The sequence below is a fragment of the Salmo salar genome, chromosome ssa07 (genome assembly GCF_905237065.1).
Source record: "Salmo salar chromosome ssa07, Ssal_v3.1, whole genome shotgun sequence".
Taxonomy (NCBI): domain Eukaryota; kingdom Metazoa; phylum Chordata; class Actinopteri; order Salmoniformes; family Salmonidae; genus Salmo; species Salmo salar.
In genome coordinates this window covers 40328655-40338881 of record NC_059448.1, presented here as the reverse complement: position 1 = coordinate 40338881, position 10227 = coordinate 40328655, and the positions used below count along the sequence as shown (strand labels likewise).

Below are 10227 nucleotides of genomic sequence, written 5' to 3'. Positions count from 1 at the left end.
GTCACGTTAGTTAACAAGCCAGCCAGCTAACGTTAGCTAGTTAAACAACAACCTCCGATACTTCGCCCTCATTCACTTCCATTTCTTCTCCCGTCTTCAGCTCACACTGCTTACACTTTCTACCATTCTTCTTTAACAAATAATCTCCCTTTTTCACAATTTTTAACCGACTCAAGCTCACCATCTACCCAACCAAACCCCAGGACTGGGACAGTCATACTCTGGTTTTATTAGTCTATACAATCTTCAGTTGTGTGTGTGACACACTACAGGGGGTCTGAGAGTGAGAAGAGGGAATCTCTCAGTGGTGGAAAAAGTACCCAGCTGTCATGCTTGAGTAAAAGTAAAGATACCTTAATAGAAAATGACTCAAGTAAAAGTCACCCAGTAAAATTCTACTTGAGTAAAAGTATTTGGCTTAAAATATACTTAAGTATCAAAAGTAAAAGTATAAATCATTTCAAATTCCTTATATTAAGCAAACCAGATGGCACCATTTTCTTGTTTTTTTATTTACGGAAAGCCACAGGCACACTCCAACATTCAGACATCATTTTCAAACGAAGCATGTGTGTTTAGTTAGTCTGCCAGATCAGAGGCAGTAGGGATGACCAGGGATGTTCGGTTGATAAGTGTGTGAATGTGACTATTTTCCTGTCCTGCTACGCATTCAAAATGTAACCAGTACTTTTTGGTGTCAAGGAAAATGTATGGAGTAAAAAGTACAATATTTTCTTCAGGAATTGGTGAAGTAAAAGTAGTCAAATATAAAGTACAGATACCCCAAAAAACAACAAGTAAAAATACATTAAAGTACTACTGAAGTACTTTACACCACTGGAATCACCTCACACTTTTGTAAGTGTTTGAGAATCCTTGAAAATCATGACCCCATATAGGATTTTCAATCTAGCCGAACCCTGACCCTGTGTAATATTCTCAAACCACTTAACATCTAAGTACGTGGAATATCTCCAGAGGAATGGAAACAAAACATCACCATTGATAAATATTTAACAATAAAAATGACTCAATATAGCTTCCCTACCCCTATGAACTGAATGCTCATTTCGTTTTACAAAAAACATACAATTCAATCTGTAATCTGCATAGTTGCTAAGGTAAAAAACTGGAATATAGACATCATTTATATGAATGCAATGGTGCTCTTGCCATATACAGGGAAAAAACAGCATAGCAAGCCCATTACATCAAAAATACATTCACAGTAGAAGACCACTGTAATCTGAAGCTTGTACAGCCATGCATGCAGGCATTCATTCACAACTGTGAAATTCTCCAAAAGTCAGCAAATACTATAAACACTATTTCTAGGCTGGTGTAGTAGCTATTCTATTACAAACGTGCTAAGGTGCTTTTTATCTAATGTTTGGCGGCTCAGTGGTGCTTTGGAGGAGTATTTTGGTGACATCATGCAGTGCTTCAGTATGTCAAAGGAAAATGATAGCATGTGTGACAGTGTTTTTTTCTGGTTTCTTGGTACAATCTGTAAACGTTCTGACCGCTGTAGTCATAAGCCCGATCAATCATCCTTTTTGTCTCCACTCTCTTGAAGATTCTGGAAAAAATTATATATACAGTATATCTGTGAAGTGGTAGAGGTAAATGTACAGTAGTAGTACTAAAGACAGAGTTGAAGTATTCGGTCTACATTTGAGCAGGGTAGTAATATACAGTATCCAAGTGCTGACAGCTTTGAACAAGGCCAGGTGAGCAGTAATATGTAGGCTACTGTAGATACTGTATGTGAGCTGGTCTGGGGTTACCTGGTGTTCTTTCAGCAGTCGGTCGTATTCTTTGGTCAGTCCATCGGATTGTTTCTTCATAGCTTCCATCTCGGATTGGGACATTTTCAAGGCTAGGTAAAACATTAACCCCAAAGCATTCCCATTATCATCCAATTCCCATGCATATCATCCAATCTCTCTAAAAGGTGACATGCTATGAGTCAAAGTGCACATTATTGAACAGTAATTGAAGCCCATGTTTGTTTTATTGTCATTATGGTCTGATTTCATTTGGTTGGTTGGTTATTGTATTGTAGTTGTACATTTTCAGTTGATTTCAGTATTATTGGATTTTTGGTTCTATTATTCAGTCTGTCACAAAAGTATTGTGTGTGTGTCTTCCTCACCTTCCTCTGAACCCTTCAGTTCTTCTCTCAGTTTCTCCATCTCTTTTCTCAGCAGCTCGTTTCCATCTGCTGTGGCCTTGTTCCCCTTCCCATCCATCAGAGTCTGAAAAAAAAGACAGGTAAACATTAACCACTTACCACACCTCTCAACCATATGCAATACAAAAATTATTTTAGTTACTTTTAGTGTGGATGAAGGCCCATATCTCCATTTCGCCTTTTAGATCAAAATGAATACGTTTTCATGGACAAGGGGGGCCTTATCTTAGATCAGCGCTTCTCTTCTTTTTGAGACCCTTTTAAATATGGGCTCAGGTGCAGAAAGGGAAGTGATACTGGGTATGACTTTACCTGTTTCAGTAGCGCGTTGTCCTCCATGTATTTCTTGGCAGTTTGGTTGTCACTCTCTGCCTTGGTCTGCAGAGAGGCCGTGGTGCTAGACGCCGTCGCCAGCTGGTTGATCAGAGTGATCACCCGCCTCAGCACTCTGTAGGGAAACACACACAGAGATGGTGTTCAATAATGAGATTTAATTTTTTTTCTTAAACAGAGAGCTGCAACTTGAACTTGTCCATCTGAACACATTTGTTGTTTTCCGTTTTTCTAAACATTTTGCTACGGTGTCCCCTACTGAACACGACCACTGTTATGGTCATTGCAATGAATAAAGAAATCTCTATGATTATGACGATCCATGCACTGGCTGGTTTTCAGACTCAGTATGTCAATGGGAGGACAGACAGATCCAGAGCTCCCAGACTTACAGCCAGAGGAAAAGGGAAAAGCCGGCGATGAAGAGGTTCCTCTGGGCTCTGAACAGCTTCATGTGGAGGTGGTTAAACATGTTGGGCTGCAGAATAGCATCCTTGTTGTTCTTCGCCCCCGAATACTTCCACATCTCACGCAAAGAGTCTACAGGAGGACGTGCAGGTGTGGTACGACATGGTTAAACATAGTAAAACATTGAGATTTCAAAAGCATTGTATGAGATTGAGATTGTAAACTCTCCGTGAGAGATTGTCACTATTGTGAGCCATTAAAATCTGTGAGTAAATTAAACATACTTTTTGGCATCAGCTTACCAATCAAGAGGCCTATAAGGATTGTGATCATGATGTAGGATAATTTGATGTTGAGGAAGAATTTGGTCCAAATCCTGGACATTTTGTTCCATATTCTCAGCTGGAAGATACTTTGCATTCTGCAAAACAGCACAAAAACATAATCCCACAAAGCATGGACCGACGGCAATGTATTTTTTTGGTGCAGTCTGGACCAGCCTTGACTTCAACGTGCACGGATGTAGATTTTTGGTCCGGTCCGGATGTAGACGTCGGTTTGGTTCAGATTTGATCTGGTCTGGCGTTGATTTGGCCCAAACATAGATATGTTTGGTTCAGAATTAGTCCGGGCTGGACCAGCCTGGATTTCAACAGCCACAGACGTCTGGACCGGCCTTGATTTGGCCCAAACATCGACCTCTTATGATTGGTTCAGATTTGGCCCAGTCCGGATCAAATCTCTATAATTGGTTCACATTTGGTCCAGTCCAAATCTGAACAAATCATAGACATCTGTTTCACAAGTTTGTACAGTACAGCACAATTGAGCACAGCAGAGTACAGTACAGTTCAGTAAAGAAAAGTACTGTTGAGTACAGCACAGTAGATTACAGTACAGTGTATTGTACTCTACTGAACTAAACTGTACTCTACTGAATTAAACTACTGTACTAAACTGTGCCATACTGTTCAAACTGTTCCCCGGTAGGCCATCATTGTAAATAAGAATGTGTTCTTAACTGACTTGCCTAGTTAAATAAAGGTTAAATAAAATAAGAAAAATAATTTTTATCATTTAGAATTTCGCAGCTGAAATTTGGACATAGAATCAATGACCAAAAAACACGCATTTTCAACATCTGTAAATTACTTCTTTTCAACTTTCACTCAGAACCAAAAGTGAACCTGATTTCAAGTTCAGAAATATGTATTTTTCAACTTCCGAAAAATACTTTTCCACCATTCATTCAGAACTTGAAATTAACCTCACTTCAACATATGGAAAATATTTATTTTAGACATAATTTCAAAGGAATTTTGTTTAATGTGAAGTTGCGGAATGTATCAGGACAGGTTATTGCTCATTCCTACCTGGTGATTGAGATGAAGGGTAGACAGAGGATGAGGAGTACACCTATTTCCACATAGAGGAAGAAAGCAACTGCAGTCCATAGGAACGTCATCTCTAACAATACAGTCTGAAAAAGAGTACATTTTAAGCATCATAGATCCTTTCACAGTATGGCAGTAGGTTATATTGCCAGAATGGAAAAGGGCTGGTTTAATTGTTGATGTCAACAACCGGAAAACTCAACTGGCTACGTAGTTAGCTTGCTATCTAGTTTCCTATGGATATATTGTATTTCAGCTAACTGTGAAACCATGAATGCAATTGTGTTCAGAACAACAATGCAGTCCCTGTTTCAGTGATACGCCTCTTATCCTAGTTAGCTAACGTTACCTACAAAGTTCACATGCTTGGTTATAGGTGCTACACAAAGGCTTTTTATTTTTTTTGTCGAATTTTTGCATTGTAATTTCTAATATCAATATATTGTAGTAATAAATGACTGATAGCGTTTCACAGTATTACATTCCAGACTGTGATATTAGCCTATTGATTTCTCCCGTTGGGGCTGAATCTATTGTAAAAATGGGAAAACTTTTTCTGACTTTGTGGCTGTATTATCTAGTGGAAATCGCTCTGTCATATCATGGTGGCTGAAGTTCTACACTGTTCGCTCAATTTCATTTTATGGGAGAAAACATGCACTGAATAGTGTAGGGACCATCTAAATCACTGGAGCATCTTGTAATTTACCTAGCATTAGGCTGCATTCAAAACAAACATCCTCCTTCCCCCGCATCCCATTTCTCATAACATGACAGAGACTTGCGCCTTTCACTTTCGGTACACCAGCTTCAATCAGCTGTAAAACGATATTATTGAAAATATATTTCACAGCGATTTAGATGGTACAGTGATTCCCTACACTATTCAGTGCTTGTTCACACAAACTGAAATTGAGCAAACAGTGTACAATTTTAGATATCAGGAAATTACAGAGCAATTTCCACAAGTTAACCACAGCCAGAAAGTCAGAACAGACTCTGCTCCAGCAGGAGAAATAAAGAGGCGAATATCACTGGCGGGTAAATAATACTGTGAAACACCATCTATAATTGCACTATTACTCCAGATATATTATGGACATTTTCTGAAATTACAATGCAAATTACAGCTGCTGTTTCATTCAGTACATAACATACGTCCTTATATCATAGAAAAAGTAGCTATGCCTTCTCCATTCTGAAGCTAGCTAGCTATATATTTCGAAAGACTTTTGCATAATGCATTGAAATCAGCCAGGCAGCTTGGCCATCTGTTAGGAGAGAAGCCATAGCTATCTAACTGGTACTATAACGTTAGCGAATACTTTTGTGAAATAGTTAGTTGCTACACATATGAGGAACCAAGTTCAATGCCTTAATAATTATGCAAAGTACGTAACTTACTTAGCGGCACCAGAACCCAGAAACGGTCGAAACTGTAGGGATGAAAAGCTAAGTTGAGTTGTTTCACGCTACTTTTTTGCGCCTCATTGGGATGAAGTCCTACAGAAACGTTTACCTGTTCGCTTACTGGCTTATCCTCTACTGAGAATAACCAATACGATTTTGCCATATATTGTAAATACTATACTGTACAAATATGTTGAAATTAGGTGTAATGTGTTTGGTTTTGTTTGTACCTTTTGACCATGTTGAAGTGAATCTGATGTAACCTTAGTTTATTGGAGGTAGAGGGCAGTGATGGAAAAAGTACCCAGTTGTAATACTTGAGTGTGACGACCCTCCCACTGTGTCTGCCGTTATCTTTCTCTTTGCTCTTGTTTTCCTTATTAGGATCTCGGGGGGGTCGAGCTGGGAGGGTCGTCAGCGACATGGGACAGACTTGGACCCGGGTGTGTCCCAGGATAAAGTGCACCACTTCCACATTCATTGAGGAGACTCTCTCCATGCAGACACACTGACAGATTTAAGGTGTGGCTGTTTTGTTTTGTTTGCGTTGGCACCGTTCAACACCCGTCATTATCACATTTATGCATGCAACCACTCACTTACACTACTGATTACTGACTACACACACCATTGTTAATTGTATTTAGTTTACTTTAGTTAATAAATATATATTTGTTATTCCTTATCTCCATGTCTCCCTTTTTGTTACAAACTTCGAGCCGGTTCCTGACATGAGTAAAAATAAAGATACAATAGAAAATGACTTTAGTAAAAATGAAAGTCACCCAGTAAAATACTACTTGAGTAAAAGTATTTGGTTTTAAAAATACTGAAGTATAAATAATTCTTTACATTAAGAAAACCAAATGGGACCATTTTCTTTTTAAAATGTACGGATCGCCATGGGCACAGTCCAAAAAAACAATAAATTCCAATCAAAGCATGTGTGTTTAGTGAAGTAAAAGTAGTCATAAATAGTGAAGTACAGATACCCCTAAATAATACTTTAAAGTACTACTTAAGTACTTTATACCACTGGTAGAGGGAGACATATGCACACCACAACTATCAGAATGAGAAATAATAAACAAACACTTTTATTCCATTGACAATAATTAATAACATGCATATTAAAATATACATAGCCTGTGTTTATGATAGGCCTTCTGTCTGGGGATCCATATGTGTTGTGGAGGTAGTCTATGACTGCGGCGCTGCTTTGCAGGGAGTTGAACACCTTCCTCTCGGGCTGGGAGCTGACCCTCTCCAGCATGTAGATGAGGTGCTGGTGGAAGCAGGTGAAGGGGGTCCCCTGGTTTGTGGCGAGGTTTGTGGCGAGGTCCACCCAGTCCCACACACACTCAAAAGGGGTTTCATTGTAGCCAGCGAATATGGCTGGGTTGGACAACAGCCCCTGGGCTGCCATCACACCTACAGGACAGGGCATGTGAGGTGGGAGAGGAAGTGCCTTGAGTGAGCCATATAACTATAAAGATCCTGTATAGAGATATTCTATATTTTCTCTAATTATTTATGCGCATGGAACCTCTAGCTACCCTTTTATGTATTTACAAATCATATCTGTTAAGATGACACAAACAGAATGATTTCCCTGGAGGGAATGAGAGGTTATAGACTAAATGCAGATGAAATGCTGATGAAGTGTTTATCATAAAGACGGCTATGAAGTTCTGTGAAAATCAACAATTACAGTGGCTCCCAGGAAACCCCCCATGTTGTAGTTTATTTTCATAGAATTGCACAGCTGGTCATTGTTGACCACTTTGGTCTATATAAAGGAATTTAATATGAAGCCATTTCAAGAGCATCTTTCCCAAGGAAATAACTACACATGTCTAGTTACTAAGTGTCTGTCTCATATGATACCCTATTCCCATACAGAGTGCACTATTTTTGACCAGAGTCCTGTGTGACTGCCTTTGGAGTCTCTGGTCACAAGCAGTACACAATATTGGCAAAAAGGAATCAATTGTGATTTGTACAAATGTAACTGAAAATGAACTCCAGTGAGCTGGTGAGTGGTTTCCACATCTCGGATGCTCTTTATGTCTCAGTTGGCAATGACCGGCTGGTGGCGCTCCTCTGCGGTCCGACCATGGACTGTTTATCCCCTGGCTAGATTCCAATTGGAATTGCACATCACTTTGCAAGCCAGCATAATGTGACCTGCGCACCTGATTTTGCCTTTAAACCATGAGTTCCTAGCCACTGTATTAGGGTTAAAACTAGGCCCCCAAAATAAAGCCTTAAGAATTGTGTTGTACTGTCCTAACTTTTATTCACTTAGCTTCTCACTTGGTGAAGACTACAGGACTGTAAATGGATGAATACAACAACCATGTCTCTGTCACTAACAAATACAGTCATGGGTGGTAACTCTACAATTCACTCAAAAGGCAAGGCACTCTGGGCAATATGCAAATAAGGCTTTACACTAAGCAGTGTGTTAATTTAACACTGAAAAGTGTGGACCCGTATAGTTCGTCGGATGTGGCAGGGCTTGCAAACTATAACGGACTACAAAAGGGAAACCGAGCCGCCCAGTGACACGAGCCTACCAGACGAGCTAAATGCCTTTCATGCTCGCTTCGAGGCAAACAACAATGAAGCATGCATTAGAGCACCAGCTGTTCCGGACAACGGTGTGATCACGCTCTCCGTAGCCGATGTAAGCAAGACTAAACAGGTCAACATTCACAAGGCCGCAGGGCCAGACGGATTACCAGGATGTGTACCCAGAGCATGCGCTGATCAACTGGCAAGTGTCTTCACTGACATTTTCAACCTGTCTCTGACCGAGTCTGTAAGACCTACATGTTTCAAGCAGATCACCATAGTCCCTGTGCCAAAGAAAGCGAAGGTAACCTTCCTAAATGACTACCGCTCAGTAGCGCACACGTCGGTAGCCATGAAGTGCTTTGAAAGGCTGGTCATGGCTCATATCAACACCATCATCCCGGAAACCCTAGACTCACTCTAATTCGCATACTGCCCCAACAGATCCACAGATGATGCAATCTCAATCACACTCTACACTGCCCTTTTCCATCTGGACAAAAGGAACACCTATGTGAGAATGCTGTTCATTGACTACAGCTCAGCGTTCAACACCAAAGTGCCCACAAAGCTCATCACTAAGCTAAGGACCCTGGGTCTAAACACAGGCATGCTGCAAGGAGGCATGAGGTCTGCAGATGTGGCCAGGGCAATAAATTGCAATGGCCGTACTGTGAGATGCCTAAGACAGCGCTACAGGGAGACAGGACGGACAGCTGATCGTCCTCGCAGCGGCAGACCACGTGTAACAACACCTGCACAGGATCGGTACATCCGAACATCACACCTGCAGGACAGGTACAGGATGGCAACAACTGCCCGAGTTACACCAGGAACGCACAATCATTCCATCAGTACTCAGACTGTCCACAATAGGCTGAGAGAGACTGGACTGAGGGCTTGTAGGCCTGTTGTAAGGCAGAACCTCACCAGACAGCACCGGCAACAACGTTGCCTATGGACACAAACCCATCGTCGCTGGACCAGACAGGACTGGTTAAAAAGTGTTCTTCACTGACGAGTTGCGGTTTTGTCTCACTAGGGGTGATCGTCGGTTTCGCGTTTATCGTGGAAGGAATGAGTGTTACACCGAGGCCTGTACTCTGGAGCGGAATCGATTTGAAGGTGAAGGGTCCGTCATGGTCTGGGGCGGTGTGTCACGGCGTTATCGGACTGAGCTTGTTGTCATTGCAGGCAATCTCAACGCTGTGCGTTACAGGGAAGACATCCTCCTCCCTCATGTGGTTCACTTTCTGCAGGCTCATCCTGACATGACCCTCCAACATGACAATGCCACCAGCCATACTGCTCGTTCTGTCCGTGATTTCCTGCAAGACAGGAATGTCAGTGTTCTACCATGGCCAGCAAAGAGCCCGGATCTCAATCCCATTGAGCACGTCTGGGACCTGTTGGATCGGAGGGTGAGGGCTAGGGCCATTCCCCCCAAAAATGTCCGGGAACTTGCAGGCGTCTTGGTGGAAGAGTAGGGTAACATCTCACAGCAAGAACTGGCAAATCTGGTGCAGCCCATGAGGAGGAGATGCACTGCAGTACTTACTGCAGCTGGTGGCCACACCAGATACTGACTCTTACTTTTGATTTTGACCCCCCCTTTGTTCAGGGACACATTCTGTTAGTCACATGTCTGTAGAACTTGTTCAGTTTATGTCTCAGTTGTTGAATCTTTTTATGTTCATACAAATATTTACACGTAATGTTTGCTGAAAATAAACGCAGTTGACAGTGAGAGGACGTTTCTTTTTTTGCTGAGTTTGTTGATTTTGCAAGCGATACCAAGGAAAAAACGTATATGAATCACTTTGTTCTGTGAAGCAAATGAAATGGATGGCATTTCTCACTCGCTTAAAAAATAGTTGTATTTCTTCGATTAAACAGTGAATAACTTGTAAA

The 10227-nt window shown here is 41.3% G+C and overlaps 1 protein-coding gene across 2 annotated transcripts; it reads right to left on the bottom strand.

Annotated features, from left to right (window-relative positions):
• Positions 1-715: 715 nt before the first annotated feature.
• Positions 716-6050, bottom strand: LOC106609191 (B-cell receptor-associated protein 29). 2 transcript variants are annotated; one of them, XM_014207704.2, is made up of 9 exons: positions 5970-6050; positions 5734-5765; positions 4309-4415; positions 3238-3356; positions 2920-3067; positions 2507-2642; positions 2156-2258; positions 1788-1879; positions 716-1579 (listed from the first exon to the last, which is right to left on the bottom strand). In XM_014207704.2, exons 3-9 carry the CDS (start codon positions 4398-4400, stop codon positions 1544-1546), a joined length of 726 nt encoding a protein of 241 aa, XP_014063179.2. In that variant the 5' UTR covers positions 4401-4415; positions 5734-5765; positions 5970-6050; the 3' UTR covers positions 716-1543. The 2 variants fall into 2 exon arrangements, with proteins under 2 accessions (XP_014063179.2, XP_014063181.2); XM_014207706.2 differs by lacking the exon at positions 5734-5765 and having other exon boundaries at positions 5970-6030.
• Between the last annotated feature and the right edge of the window lie 4177 nt (positions 6051-10227).

Coding starts and splice junctions, on each gene's coding strand:
- LOC106609191 (XM_014207704.2), bottom strand. CDS start 4,400: ATGACGTTCCTATGGACTGCAGTTGCTTTCTTCCTCTATGTGGAAATA. Junction 3,068..3,237: donor CCTTATAGGCCTCTTGATTG/GTAAGCTGATGC, acceptor GTCCTCCTGTAG/ACTCTTTGCGTGAGATGTGG. Junction 2,259..2,506: donor ACAACGCGCTACTGAAACAG/GTAAAGTCATAC, acceptor CTTTTTTTTCAG/ACTCTGATGGATGGGAAGGG.